Source organism: Anas platyrhynchos, chromosome 11, assembly GCF_047663525.1.
Source record: "Anas platyrhynchos isolate ZD024472 breed Pekin duck chromosome 11, IASCAAS_PekinDuck_T2T, whole genome shotgun sequence".
NCBI classification, from domain to species: domain Eukaryota; kingdom Metazoa; phylum Chordata; class Aves; order Anseriformes; family Anatidae; genus Anas; species Anas platyrhynchos.
The window spans coordinates 11,536,256-11,550,296 of NC_092597.1; the positions used below are offsets into that span (position 1 = coordinate 11,536,256).

The 14,041-nt window shown below is 43.2% G+C and overlaps 3 protein-coding genes across 5 annotated transcripts in view; 2 read left to right on the forward strand and 1 right to left on the reverse strand.

The window, feature by feature from the left end:
• The window catches only part of UBE2Q2 (ubiquitin conjugating enzyme E2 Q2), a 41,078-nt gene extending 34,993 nt beyond the window's left edge, over window positions 1–6,085 (forward strand). For both annotated transcript variants that reach the window (XM_027466619.3, XM_027466620.3), the window contains 6 exons: window positions 277–367; window positions 696–754; window positions 1,956–2,004; window positions 3,026–3,121; window positions 3,781–3,847; window positions 5,450–6,085. In XM_027466619.3, coding sequence (XP_027322420.1) covers window positions 277–367; window positions 696–754; window positions 1,956–2,004; window positions 3,026–3,121; window positions 3,781–3,847; window positions 5,450–5,481 — 394 coding nt within the window. In that variant the 3' untranslated portion in view covers window positions 5,482–6,085. The remainder of the gene's footprint in view (window positions 1–276; window positions 368–695; window positions 755–1,955; window positions 2,005–3,025; window positions 3,122–3,780; window positions 3,848–5,449) is intronic.
• Window positions 6,086–6,449: 364 nt separating this feature from the next.
• Window positions 6,450–14,027, forward strand: FBXO22 (F-box protein 22). 2 transcript variants are annotated; one of them, XM_038185060.2, is made up of 7 exons: window positions 6,450–6,610; window positions 6,736–6,868; window positions 7,223–7,310; window positions 7,720–7,815; window positions 9,132–9,296; window positions 10,283–10,448; window positions 11,593–14,027. In XM_038185060.2, exons 1-7 carry the CDS (start codon window positions 6,507–6,509, stop codon window positions 12,020–12,022), a joined length of 1,182 nt encoding a protein of 393 aa, XP_038040988.1. In that variant the 5' UTR covers window positions 6,450–6,506; the 3' UTR covers window positions 12,023–14,027. The 2 variants fall into 2 exon arrangements, with proteins under 2 accessions (XP_038040988.1, XP_038040989.1); XM_038185061.2 differs by having other exon boundaries at window positions 11,596–14,027.
• The window catches only part of NRG4 (neuregulin 4), a 53,404-nt gene continuing 48,190 nt past the window's right edge, over window positions 8,828–14,041 (reverse strand). The window contains exons 8-9 of the transcript XR_005268635.2: window positions 9,914–9,957; window positions 8,828–8,931 (exon numbers count right to left, since the gene is read on the reverse strand). The gene's annotated coding sequence lies outside the window, so the exon portion shown is untranslated. The remainder of the gene's footprint in view (window positions 8,932–9,913; window positions 9,958–14,041) is intronic.

Consider the following 14,041-nt stretch of genomic DNA (forward strand, 5'->3'; position numbering starts at 1 on the left):
AGTTACTGCTCTAGAACTAACAGCTTTTTTTCTTAGTTGCCAATGTTCAGATAACATTGGATAGTGGTGGGAATGTATCGCATTGCAGTAAGCTTCCAGCGTGATCTCGTGGCAGAGTGTTTACTTTGTAAGGGGAGCAAGTATTTTCTACAATTAACTTCAAATTACAAGTTGTAATCTACGCATATATAGAGGAGCTCTTACAGAGAGTGGTTGTTACTTACAGGTAGTGAAAATACTGACTTCATCCAGGATCTCCCCCTGCTTCTTTTATAGGGTTGATCCTGACAGCCCACTGCATAGTGATCTTCAGGTCTTAAAAGAAAAAGAAGGTGTAGAATACATCTTACTCAACTTCTCTTTTAAGGTATGTGTCTATGGGAAGAAATGTTGGGGGGAGGAATTGTAGCAAAATGTAGAAGATGACTTAAAATACATTGACGTATTTAAAATGGGTAAAGATGGAGGTACAATGGTTATTTATTTTTTTAAAAGTTCAACTGTAAGTGTGGAACTAAAGCTTCCCAAAAATTGCTTTTGAACCAGTTCTGTGGAAAAGTGATTATTACAGAACTGAAAAATGTTAATGTTCTAAATCTTATTTGCCAAATAAGGCTCCTGAAGTATCTCCTGATTAGGAAAACAGTGTCATGATATAGTTCGTAACTTGTTTTTTTTTTCTTCATGCTTTTCAGGATAATTTCCCTTTTGATCCTCCCTTTGTGCGAGTGGTATCTCCTGTGCTCACAGGAGGGTAGGTTGGAGTCGCTTTACGGAAATCTGTCGTATCTGTAGTCTCTGTGGTAAAAGTGTTGCAGGGAACTTTTTGAGATTACCAAGGAGACCTGAAGATATTTTCCCTAAATATCCAGCAATGAGCTGCTCTAGTCCTTGAGTTTGGTGAAAGGCTCAAAGTGTGATACAGAGATGTGCTTCTCAAGGGTTAGAAATGATAGCAGACAAACAGCTAGGTGCTCTTTCCAGCTGGGTACGATTCATTTGTTTGAATAGGATTGCTCATTTTGTATCCAGTTTGGAAAGGCGCTGTCTGCCATAATGTTTAAGAACTGGTTTCTTTGTGGGCTGTTAACATCACTGTTACTTCTGTTGTTCCAAATAGAAATGTGTTTAGAGTTCTTGCTGAAGGATCCTGTTGCTTCAAACTTGCTGCACAGTATTAACTGTGTGTTGTTGTTGTTTTTTTTTTTCTCTTCTGGTAACACTGCTATAATTTTTTTGTCTAAAAGTTCCTCTGATGCTAATCAGAAAGCATTAAATCTAATCAACACTGTGCTCTGAAAACTATGTGAAGTTATCTAAAACTTGGTTGAAACATTGCGTGGAGCACAGAGGCTTATATATATCAATGGAGAGAAGATGAAATTCACCTTCCAAGGCTTTTGTGCATCTTCTGCTGTCAGGAAGTTATGGCTCTGTTTGAAAATGTAGTCTGACAGCTGGTGCTGAGTCTAGTTTAAAATGCTGCCTGTCTTTTCATTTCCCTATGAAAGATGTATAGATCGTCATTGTTTAAATGCACTGATCACAGGGGAGGCTACACTTTTGGAGTGGCAAATTCTCTGTTCTCAGTCCAGGTTTTGTGATGGCCAGTAACCGCGTCAGCATAGCCATGGTGTAGCAGCAAAAAGCAGCATTCCTTTCCATGGTCTGGGGACAGTTGTGTAAGCATTTTTACATACCTGCTGCATCACTGATTTCAACTAAGCGTATGTAGCAAAGGAAAGCAGTTTCTTTTGTCTTACGGTGCCAATTAATCTCCTCTACAGCAGTATGATATGGCTAGCTAGTTACAATGTATTACTGGCCAAAAGGCGTTCCAGCTTGTGTGAACAAAAACATTAACTAGCCTGAAAGAGCTTGAAGTACTTTGAACTGTTGCATATTTTACTAACTGTTGATGTAAAATATAATTTTGTTTTCACATTTATTTCTAGGTATGTCCTAGGTGGAGGTGCGTTATGCATGGAACTTCTTACTAAACAGGTGAATGCAAACTCTTCCTCTCGTTGCTGAAGTACCATGAGTAAAGGTGCATTTTTTTTCAGTAAAAAGGCACTTGGTGGTAGTAGCTTTTGTCCAGATGAAGTAAACATTCTTGAAATAAAAATAGGCATTTCCCCTGAGTTTGAGTCCCTGTGTGTAAAAACAAATAAATATCTGTGCTCCAAAGGGAACATGGTGGAAGAACCTTCAGTCTCACAATACTAGTCTTGCTCCTTTTGTGCAAGATCTTCATTTCCACCTTGAGTAGGTTACAGGAGGTCGGAGAAAGGAGCCAGAAGTGAGAGCACATCAGTTTTGAGCTCTCAGAATTTCTTGGAGGAAGCAAGTGTAAAGAGTGAGTTCTGAGAAGCAAGATGTGTTCTTTCCTTTTCCAGAAGCCTCTGCTACTGCACAAAGTCAGTTTTGGAGAAGTGAGGAATGTAGAAGATTCTTGTGTAGACACAGTGATCACTTTTCTCTCTAAAGTGTAAATGAGAGAGTAACTAGTTGCAGGCTCTGGCAGAAGCTTCTGTGGACCCTGAAAGGTAAAATAATGCCAGAGAGAAACTGCAATTTTGAGAGTAAAATCACCTTAGCTCACTTACTGGCATTGTTAGATAGTGGTCTTCTGTGCTTACAACAAAAAGTCTAAGTTCTGTTGTGAAGTTGCTGACAATGTGTAAGTGCTGTAACATACATACCTGTTCTTGTTTCTGTCTTGCTGCACTCTGGAAATGTGTGATTCAGCCTATTAATTTTTCCTACAAGTTCTTGGTACTAACACTATATATCACTTGCCATTTCTATCTGGGCAATCACAGTTGGTAATAGAAAATGAGTAGTTAAAAACTAAAAGGCGTCTTACTGGAGTGCAGTTAAAAAAAAAAAAAAACACACCACTGCACACACAAGAAGAAAAAAAAATAAAAAGATACCACAACAAAACACACATTCCAAAACAGGTTTGGGAGACGAGCCCAAGAAGTATGTATTACATAGAAATGTTTTCTTTCTCCTCCAGGGCTGGAGCAGTGCCTATTCAATAGAATCAGTCATCATGCAGATCAATGCCACTTTAGTCAAAGGAAAAGCCAGAGTACAGTTTGGAGCCAATAAGGTAAATGTACCATGTCCATCAGTTACACAAATTATTGGTAGGCTGCTTCTGTTCCTTGACTGACTTGCACAGAAGATGCTTAGTGACAGAATTAATGATTATACTTGCATTTTCATTTACCTCAACATACGGTGCATGTGTGAGTATTTTATTGGTTGTTAATGCTGAGTTTAAGGCAAGATGAAGGTTTGAAGAGGACAAAACTGTTGGATGGGCAGGGTGTGTAAGTAGGGAGACGTGATGGGGGAGAAGGAGGACTCAGAATTAGAAATGAGGAAGATTCAGAAGGAATTCACAGAAGCTTTTTATGATCACAGTTCTGTCTAGCCTTGTAACTTGTTAGATGAATAAGGCAGAATCTGGGGGGAAGGAAGGGTGTGCCTGAAGTGCTGCTGCTTGGGGCAGCTAGCACGTGGTTCTGAGCCCTCTGATAGAGGGGCCTGTCCAGCAGCAGGGCTATGCCAGTCCATGTCGTCATGATCAAGGCAAAATGAGGAATTAAGGGTATTTGTTCTGAAAATCTTGTACTTGAAAGCCAGGAACATCATACATCGTTTTGATTTGGAAGTCCACCATAGAGTTTCTTTCTACACTCTTTGAGGTCTTGCATGTTTAGATGCAGGTTCTCTCATGCTGTTTTATTTTTTTTTTCCTTTCAGAATCAATATAATCTAGCAAGAGCACAGCAGTCCTATAAGTCACTAGTACAAATACATGAGAAAAATGGTAAGTATATCTTGTATTTTCGTTCTCATCTGCACGGTATCCTGGGGTTTGATATTTGGCAGTGATAAAACTTGGAGTGCTGGAATGTCTTAATGTTGGCTTGGAAAGACTGGAAGTAGTGTTTCTGTTACTAATCTTCAAGTGTTGTTGTCTTTCTTGTTCAGGTAACTTGACTAACTGTCAAGTCTGTCTGTCTCTTAAAAAATACAGAAAGTCCAAGGGAAGTGCACTGTCTGGGAAACTGCAACTGAAATGAGAGAGGGGCTCCCCTCCTCCCATTTAAAGCCAGTTATTGGTCTCTCAGATGCTTAAAACAAGTATTTAAAGGACTCAAGGTATAATTGCAATCACTGTGGCAGGATGAGAAGGCAACAAATGACCTGAGGCTTTAGAAAGGTGTAAGTGACTTACATTGTATAAAAGCAGTCAACAGAGTTGGTACCTGGTCTTGTGATGAGAGATTTAGTCCCAGTTCCCATCTCAGTCACCGTCTTTGACTCAAGGTGGACACAGTGTTCTTTGTGAATTCATGTTGCCATGAACACAAGAGCATGTTTCAGTATGAGTGTAGTGAGCACCTTAGTTTTCCACCTCTGAAATGAACGTAATGCCTCCGGTACTGTAGAAAAGGAGACGATTATTTTAACTGCTTTCCATTTTTGTGATTTATTGATCTTGCCATTAACAGAGTCTTTTGCTTTTTTAGTTTGCCACAAAAGCCAGCATGGCTGTTAATTTTTAGCCACGTGCTAGGGTTGACTACAGTGCTTGCTGCAACAGTTGTTGTTCACAAAGCATTCACAGCAGATTTACTGCTGCTGCAAAGCTGTCTGTGTTAACTTCTAGCTGCTACCAGTTCTCTGGGACAACATAAATAGGCCTGGTACCCACCATACAAACACTATGAGGAATTGTTACCGTAGTGGCTGGGAGAATTAAGATTGGAGATCTGAAGGTGGCCAGGAAGAGCTATGCACACTTGTGGTATGATTCAACTGCTAAACATGCCAAATCCTAGCAGGAGGCAGAGTTAACTCAGCTGACATTCCTAAGCCCATTACTGCAGCAAGACTTGCAAAAGTGGGATAAACTGTGCAAAGGCTTGTGCACACCTAACTCTTCCATGTGCAAGATAAGATGTGTATATAAATAACCCAGTGTAGTCGTGTGTATGCCTAGACATTAAATGGCTGGAAGACATGTTTTGTTTTGCTTGTTTGTTTTTACCAGTATTCCACCTGTTTTTGTTATGGCAATGTTTCTCCTTCAACAGCTTCTTCTGTTCATGCCCAACTTGTCCAACTAAAGATAGCTGCTATTACAAAACAAAAAACAAATACACCACCACCAAAGAGAGGACCCATGAAAATACTGAGTTTTCACGCACAAATGCCGTGTCTGATCTTGGAATATGCCACATGCTCTATGTCCTGCTGGAGATGACTAAGGCCTAGGGTGCTGGGTGTCACGGAGCTGGCCTCCTTTGGGAGGGAAGGAAGGGAGCCAGTCAAGGCTTCCGTCTCCCACCAATCCAGAACGGGCTGGTAAGATCATCCTAACCTCCCAGTGTCAGTACCTAACACGTGTCTCTGTTCTCCGTAGGCTGGTACACTCCTCCAAAAGAAGATGGTTAATACTGAGGACTGTTGTATACCTGGACCAATGTCAACAAAACAAGCTCTTTTTTATGTTTTCCAACACACAGACTCAAGCTACGAGTGCCCCCTATAACAGCCGTACTGAAGACTTTAGCTATTAGATAAGTTAGTGGATAATGTCAACTGACACGTAAAGTATAAGTTACAGCCTTACCATTCCGCTCTTCTTAGGTATCTCGGACTGAGCAATTTGGGCCTTTACTGTATTTGTTCTTTATGGATTGCGCATATTTGGGCCACTCCCTTCTTTCTCCCCCTTTTTTTAATTTTATTTGAAAGTGTAAGCTCCCTACGGCAGGCTATCAAGTTACTAAAGATCATTCAATAGGAGTTGTTCACACACTTTTTTTTTTGTGTATTTCTTAACTTTGGCAGAATGCAGACTGCAGACTTGCGTTGTATTGTTTCATTTAAAGCCAGGACATTGGATACGTTGTTTAATACTGTTCTAGGCAATGTCAGATCTTGCAAATCACAGTAGTTTTTCTGGTCTGAAATGACGGCGTTTGTAGTATTTCCAAATTAATGATATAGGAAAAGCACATGTATGTTAAGTCATTAAACATTTTTCATGGCCGTATGAGAATATGAACTGTTTCTTGGAAAAGATGCTCTTCGTTTAGAGTTCTTTTCACGAGGAGATCAAGGCCGTGCCACGGAGACCTTCCTGGGGCAGCCGCCCCTGCGGGGCCGTTCCTCGCTGCGGAGCCTGGAGTTACCCGCAGTGCTCCCCTCTATTATCGGGTTGTTGCAATCGTTTGTAACCTAAAGAACTTATAAAGCCATTGGAACCAGCGCGCGGCGCTCCGTGGGTGGAGTTTTTTATCCAGAGCTCGCAACAAGGTGCGGGAAGGGCAGCGGCCGCCTCAGCGGGGCCCGCGCCGCCCGCAGCCGCCTCAGCGCCGGGGGGCCCGGGAGGGGGGCGGGGCCGCGCCTCGCGCCGCCGGAAACGGAAGCGCGCGCGCGTGACGCAGCGTCCCGGCGCCGCCGCCGCCGCTGCCATGGAGGCGAGCGGCCGGGCCGCCTTCGTGCTCAGCAACCTGGCCGAGGTGGTGGAGCGCGTCCTCGGCTTCCTGCCCACCAAGGCGCTGCTGCGCGCCGCGTGGTGAGGAGCGGGGGGAGCGGGGCGGGGCCGGGCGGGGGGCGCCGTTTCTGAGGGGGCCGGGGAGGGGCGGTGGCAGCGGCAGCCGCGGCCGCCCCGTGTACGCGCGGTGTGCCTGTGCCTTGCAGCGTGTGCCGCCTCTGGAGGGAGTGCGCCCGACGGACCCTGCGCACGCGGCAGCGCCTGGCCTGGGTGTCGGCGCTGGAGCCGGGGCCCGCCGACAGCCACGCGCTGGTGCGCGCGCTCGCACGGGAGCTCGAGGTGGGTGCGCGCGCGGCGGGGGCGGGAGGGGAGGGGAGGGGAGGGGAGGGGAGGAGCCGCTGCTGAGGGGGAGGTGGTGCCTCAACGGCCAGTCCGTCAGTCAGTCAGCCCGTCCGTCTGTCTGTCTGTCAGCGCCCCAGCCGTCGGCCCGGCGCTCAGGCAGCCCCCCAGCCGCAGTCAGCCCGCGCGGCTGCCGCCCCGTCCTGGCAGGGCTCCGGGGAAGGTGGGGACAGCCCCTGCCAGCACCCCCCCCCCCCCGCCCCGACCTCTCCCGAGCCCGGCCGGTGGCTCAGGGAAAGAGGAGGTGCGGGGAGCCGGGACACAGCGCAGCCTGCCCCTTCCCTCCTCCTGCAGAAGGTGCACGTGCTGCCCCAGACCGTGCTCTACATAGCGGATGCGGAGACGTTCAGCGGCCACGAGGAATGCCACGAGCAGAAGAAAGGTAACTGCGTGATTCCTGCTGCGAGGGAGCTGGCAGCCAGGTCCAACGCAGAAAGGAAACATCACCTACCAAGGGATTCTCTTACTTTGAATTTCAAAGCAGAGTAATCTTTTGAAAAAATATGACCACTTACCCCATTTGCGGTGCAAAACGCAGCCCTCAGTTGTTTGTTATTTTACACAGACGCGTGTTACATGGAGGAAAGTACAGCAATTTATTTTCTCACCCCACTGACAAGATTGATTCCAATTCCACATGCTGTTAGTGCTGCACGCTTACATATAGTACAGGTTTTTTGTGTTTGTAGTGTTGATAAAATAGGGTGGGGTTATTGCAATGCTTGTTCTAGTCCTGTTCAGAACAGCTCCCTTCTACTTCTCTGTGCTTATTCTTTTTTCTCTTTTAACAGCTAGAAAAAGAAACAGTAAAGAAACAGCAATTGCACTTGAAAAATTGTTGCCAAAACGATGTCAAGTTCTTGGACTGGTCACCCCAGGGATTGTAGGTAGGAGTCTTCTTTAATGCTTTGGGTTTTTATTGTTAGCATTTTTTTTTCTCATTTCTCACCTTAAATTCTCTTTCTATGGTGTACTAGGGTGTATTTTTCTGCTCATCCCTATGAGCATAGAGGATAGATTATGCCCTGTATGTTGGTAGCAAGCTGTCGTATATCAAAGTGTAGCAGGAGTCTGCTTAGTATGTTTGCTTTCCTTCTCTGTCACTAGTCTTGAACAGTCCTGCTTAACATGTGTCAGGAAGGGCAGCACAGGCCTCTAATGTGAAGGAGTAAGGAGTTGCTTGGGCAACTTTTTGAGGTCATCTCTAGCCGTAAGTACTTGTGATTCTGGTCCTACTAAAGATTGTTTGAATACTTCCGGTTAGAGTAAGTAGATTATTGTTCTCTTCTTTTGTCAGCAGGATCCTTTTGCTTTCTTGGTTCTTTTCTTCCTGTTTTCTCTTGCTGTATTTATAAAGTATAACAATCTCAGCCTGTAATTACTTAGACAAATCACATAGTTTCTTCCTGAAAGGAAGAAGATAAGACCAGGTGGCTTATCTCTGCAGTGTGGATACAGACAGTGCATCAGCTCGTCCTTGTCCTGATGGAATTAGTTAACTTGATGCACTTTTTTATTTTAATTTTTCCTTGTGTTGATGCTCAGTTCCCCTGAGATCAAATGGCAAAATCTTTTTAGTATTTCTAAGTGAGGACACCAATTGCATAGCTCAAATCCAGGTTCTCAGTCACTTGAACCAGATCTCTGGAGCAGTGCCATCTCTTCCATTTATCCTCCCCTAGTCCCGAAGTTGGTCCACGGTGTTGTAGTATTGCTCTACCTTGACTGTGGTGATTGACTCTTGTCAGCAGCATAATCCAATAATAGGGTTCTGATATTTGTGTCAGTTTGCTTTATACTGTATCACGCGCTTGTACAACACTGTTCCCTGTTTCGTAGGTAGTTCTTAAAAATCAGAGTATCCTTGTGTAGCCACAGAAGTTGGCTGGAAGGCTGGGAGACTGTTGTATTGCATGGTACTTGTTTTCCATTTGATTTGAATTTGGTGTGGCTGTGGGAAATTTTCCAAATTGTCTCCTCCTGCAAAGTGACTTCAGCATCATCTGTAGCAAAGGGGACTCTTAACATGTTTCGTCTTTCCAAAACAACAACAAAATTAACACCAACTATCTTTACATGTGTATGGAAATGAGCTGTCATGTTTTACGTCATGTATACTGCTCTGCCTCTTTTAATCTACATCATGGTGTAGACAAAAACATAAGAATCACTGAACGTGAGGTGTCTTTTTGTGTCATTGTAGTTACCCCTATGGGTTCAAGCAGCAATCAACCTCAAGAAATTGAAGATGGTGAAGCTGGGTTTGCTCTACTGTTTCCCAAAATTGATGGTGTAAAAATCCAAACCTTCCATTTTCCTAAAGACTTGAAGAACAGGGTCTTTGATGAAAGTAAATTTGCTGAAGCAGGTAAGTCCCTGTTCACCCTTCGATCTGGGCTTTTGTGAAGTGTTGTCTGGCTCTTCTAGGCTCCAGCATGGAATTACACATAGAACCAACAGCTTCTGTGCTAATTGTGTTCACAGAGCACTGTGGGGCTCTGTAGGGCTGCTGTTGGTCGATCTATGTTCCCTTTTTTGTCTGGAGTACTGAGGGTAAATTATCCTGAGTACTGCTTTCAGATTTCTTTAGGGCTGCTAAGAGGGAGCTGTTTTGTTTCGAGCAACTCTCTTAACTCATTAAAAGTAACAATAAGTGAGTTTGTGTCATTGGGAATCGTTCTTACCACCACAGTTTAGAGGTGGGTGGGGGGGAGCTGCTGCTTTTCTTCTCCAAGATAACTTTCCTATTAGATCCTAAGTCATTTATTGTAGCAAGGAGAGGCAGAAGAAAAGACAACAGATTACAATAAATACAGTTTGCATTCTTTATGTTGTGTTCTTAGCAGGACACAACAGATCATTTATGAAGAGTAATATGAGGATTTTGTGAGTGTTCTTGTTCTGCAGACTTGGGATTTTCTGTCTTGGGTTAAACAATTGGCTGATGAGTGCAATTTATTAATTTTTTCAAGTAAAGTTACTTACTGCACTGTGGTTCGTCTTGAATAACTTGTATGCTCGATTCCTATCTGTAAAAGGACAATTAAAGATGTCAAGTAAAACATAGAAACTGTGCTGTGGTAAAACAAATGCTCTGTGAAAGAAGCTGGAGGAGCAGATACAATCTTCTTTTCATCAGCAAGATTTTTCAGAAATTCTTACGTAGGTAGAGAATGCAGCCCAGCTCCTGAATACGTGACCAACCTGTGTTTTGTTTTTCAGTTGCAGCAATGGAAAGCTGTTAGTAAAAGCATTAGGTGTTATTTAAGGAGAGAGAGAAGAGTGTATATGGGATACCTGAACTTCAGGGGAAGTCAAAAATAAGGGGAATTATGCTTGTGTTTTTATTTGCAGGTCTGAAGAATAATCCAGATCTCCGTGTGGTTCTTCTGTTTGGCTACAACTCCTGGAAGTCTGGAGCTACTCGATTTCTTCATCAAATAGTCAATCCTTTGAATGAAAAAAGTATCATCCTAGCTGGGGGACAGGTGGAAAGCTTTACATCGCTGACATCTGAGAAGTAGGTATCTTTCTCAAGGTAAATTGTGAATTAGATTTAAAATAGGAAAAACTCCGCAGAAGTTGTAGCATGTTAGCTGTGTCCTATTGGAAATGTCCTAGTGGTAGCAGAATGGTAAATTATTTTTTTTAAGAGAACAAAGGCCAACTGCTACACCATGATTCAGCAAGAAGAGCTGGAAGCTTTGTTTGACTGTTACAATTAGGGTTCTGGAAACCCAGCTAGGAAAGAACTGTGAACAGTTCCAGCTTCAGAAGCACTGTATGAGTTTATTGCAGTCTGTGCTTACTCTCTGGCTTGCAGATAAATTGTCACTCATTGTGACAGAGACCACTGTTCTGGTTCTCTGTCAGCCTCATCTCACTTCACATCACAGAGCAGTAGCTGAACGTGCAGCCAGGACTGTTCCCAGGAGCACACTTAATGTGCTGCAGCTCTGCAAGGACGTGGCACTCACAGGAACCGGCTTGATATGATCCAAGTTAAACCTTGTCCCTCTATCACAATCCCTGCAGGGCAGATGTGGGCTCCTTCGCTCCAGCTGCTCAGCTGTATAGGGAGAGCTGCTTGTGCCTTCTGACTTGCTGGTGCCAGTGCATCCTCCCTAGAGCAGCCTGTGCTGGGGAGTGTGGTGCAGACACTCCTGTGGGCTTCTGCCAGTGTAGGTCTGGACTCTGTAGTGTTACAGACATGTTACAGACATGTTTCTTGGGTCTGAGTTATACCAGCTGCACCATTATTCCAGATAAGAGAGCTGACCATGTTAAATTATTGCTCATAAGCAATAGGTAACCATTAAAACCGGTGCATTTTGGCCAGCCAGGGAGACCTGAAGCACCAGGTCTTTGCTCAAGTTGAACTTATAGCTCAGTTGGACTTAGAGAGCTGAGAAGCAAGCTTATGATTAATTCCAGGTATTGATGTGAAAGGCTTTCCTTGTGAAAGGTTGCTGTTAAAAGAGGATAAAAATGTTGGAAGTTTTTTTTTTCTGTTTTTTTTTGTTTGTTTTGTTTTGTAACTAAGGCAGCTTCCAAAATCACCAGGATGTTGGTCTGTTTTGCGTCTTACTTCTGTGGCAGCAGATTATTCAGGTGTGAAGTTGACTTCCTGAAATGTTCTCTAACTAAGGCCTATTTCCTTTCAGTAGTAACGCCCAGCCCAGCGATGCCTGTGGTGTGGTTGGACTGGCTTTCAGTGGTCCCCAGATCCAGAGTGCGACGGTTTTGTTAGACCAGGATGTAGCTGATGAGAGGACAGCAGAAGCCGCCATGCAGCGTCTCAAAGCAGCAAACATCCCTGAGCGTAACACCGTTGGCTTCATGTTTGCATGTGTTGGCAGAGGATATCGGCATTATAAAACCAAAAGGAATATGGAAGCAGATGCATTTAGGAAGTTTTTTCCAAATGTTCCCCTCTTTGGCTTTTTTGGACATGGTGAAATAGGATGTGATCGAATAGTTACTGGGAATTTCGTGTTAAGAGAATGTAATGACGTAAAGGATGACCTGCTTCACGGTTATACTACCGTAATGACTCTTATTCATCTTGGTTCAACAAAACCAAACCAAGTGTAAATATGTTTTTAATGCATCAGTGACCTGTTTCTTTCATTACAGAAAACAGAAAAGTCTGGCAGAGTGGGCATCTGCAGTCAAAGCACTTTCCAAAGCATAAACATCATTCTTGTATTATCCAATCCTGTAGGTGGAATAGAGTTTCTTATAATAGCTGTGGGAAAGCTTTGCATTGTGTGTAATCCCATGTACGCATCAAAATTGCAGGCAAATGGTATTTAATGGAATTCTGCAATTGAAGAAAGACTCCTTTTTTTCTAAAATGAGAATGGTTTGCACAAATTGCAGTTGGAGTCCAAGTAATCAACATGTAGAAATAAACTGTACTTTGATGTGTTCTATTTATGTATCCAAAACAGTCTGGAAAAACTACTGATGCATACTGAAGTACTGATGCATAAAATCCACCATTTCCTGGATTTTATTTTGAGAAATGCACAACCTGCCCAGATTTGAGTCCTAGTTACAACACTGAATGGGTTTACTAGGTAAAATGAAAGAATATCTTTAGAAAGAAAAAAAAAAAAAAAGCTCATTAAATAAAAATGAAATTATGTAGAAGCATCTGGCCTGCCATTCTTAGAGGAAAAGCTCTGATTTAGTGAGATATGCTGTCAAGTTAAAAGCTCAACTCATTTCACTATCTTGAACTCAATTTAAGTTGTCTTAAATATTTGGTTTAGAATATTATCTGATAGTTTGTACGTACCAGCAATTTTAGTCTTGGTGTGTATCAGTTTTCTCAGTCAAAATGCACTAGTTACCCTTCCTTTTGGATTCTCTTATAGCGTGATGCTTGCTATTACAAACTTTTAAGTCCAAAGCACAAAATATGAAGACTTCATCTGGTATCTTTAAGTTCCTTTAATTCCTTCCTGCGTTTTTCTTTCATTTAGTAATAGAGTGACAAGAAAATAGGATTTATTTTGCAACATATCAGCACATTTCCAGTTGCCCTATCAAGTTACTGGCCTGTCCAGCGTAGTAAAAAAAGAATATAGTTTGCTGTATGTTGTACTATATCATACTAAATGTCCTATAACTATATTTTGCTGTAAATGTAACACCCAAGACTACGCCATGTTCTTGTCAATGTCTAGATGAAACTTTTCACTGACAGTAGCCTAACAGGCTAAGGAAGAGGCGTATCTGTTCTGAGAGTTGAACTATTGGTCTCACTGGGTGCTGAGCACTGACAGTACTTTCCCATGGCTCTGTTGGTGATTTGGTGATCTTTTCTAATTTTTTTATTTTTAATTCAAAGAAAGTGGATGGGATGTTAAACTCCCACTGGCATTCTAGGGATAGGAGATTAGCTACTGCATTTGGAAGAGAAAGTAGCTGGGAATTCAGAATTTTAAGAGAAGCATGAGGGTGGGCAGGGGGATACATGTTTTCAGCATAACTGGAATGTCATGTTTGGTCCTTTCTGATTTTGTAATGTTACACATTTAACAGTAGGCAAAGAAAATGTGTGTTTCATTTCTGTAATAGACAGGTCTCCTGTAACAGTATGAATTAGGCCTAGTTAGCAGCATGGCTGTTAGCATAAGCCTGTGAACTTTACCCAACTTCTTGCTGTAGTAGAAGTAAATGAATTACAATCAACCACGTGTCTGGAACAGCAGTGCAAACATGTCTAGAAGTGTCTGAAGAAGCAGATTGTGAGCTTCAGCAATGGCACAGCAAAACAGAAACTGAGAATGCAGTTTGAAGGAGCTAATCATCAGCGAGGTATTCTCTGCCCAGTCCTGTAGCTAAGGGTGCTTACACATCTTGGAGGTAAGCACAGTGCAAAAAAACCTCTGGCAATGGAATCCCAAGAGCTTGCAACAGACTGCTGGATCACCTCCAACACCGGGGAATGGGGAATAGGCCAGGGAATCCCAGACACATACCCTGCCTGGCTGGAATTGCTGTGCTGTCTCTCCTGGACTACATCGTCTCTCTGCCGTGTAATTCATTACACTGCAACATGTGTGATTAAAGCGTTTTGGTATCCGGATTTGGTTTGCCTCC

What these genes read in the sequence shown, in the direction of transcription:
- FBXO22 (XM_038185060.2), top strand. Translation starts at nt 6,507, where the DNA reads ATGGAGGCGAGCGGCCGGGCCGCCTTCGTGCTCAGCAACCTGGCCGAG. An exon ending in CGCTCGCACGGGAGCTCGAG is followed by an intron (nt 6,869 to 7,222) that starts GTGGGTGCGCGC and finishes CTCCTCCTGCAG; the next exon opens with AAGGTGCACGTGCTGCCCCA. An exon ending in GGTCACCCCAGGGATTGTAG is followed by an intron (nt 7,816 to 9,131) that starts GTAGGAGTCTTC and finishes GTGTCATTGTAG; the next exon opens with TTACCCCTATGGGTTCAAGC.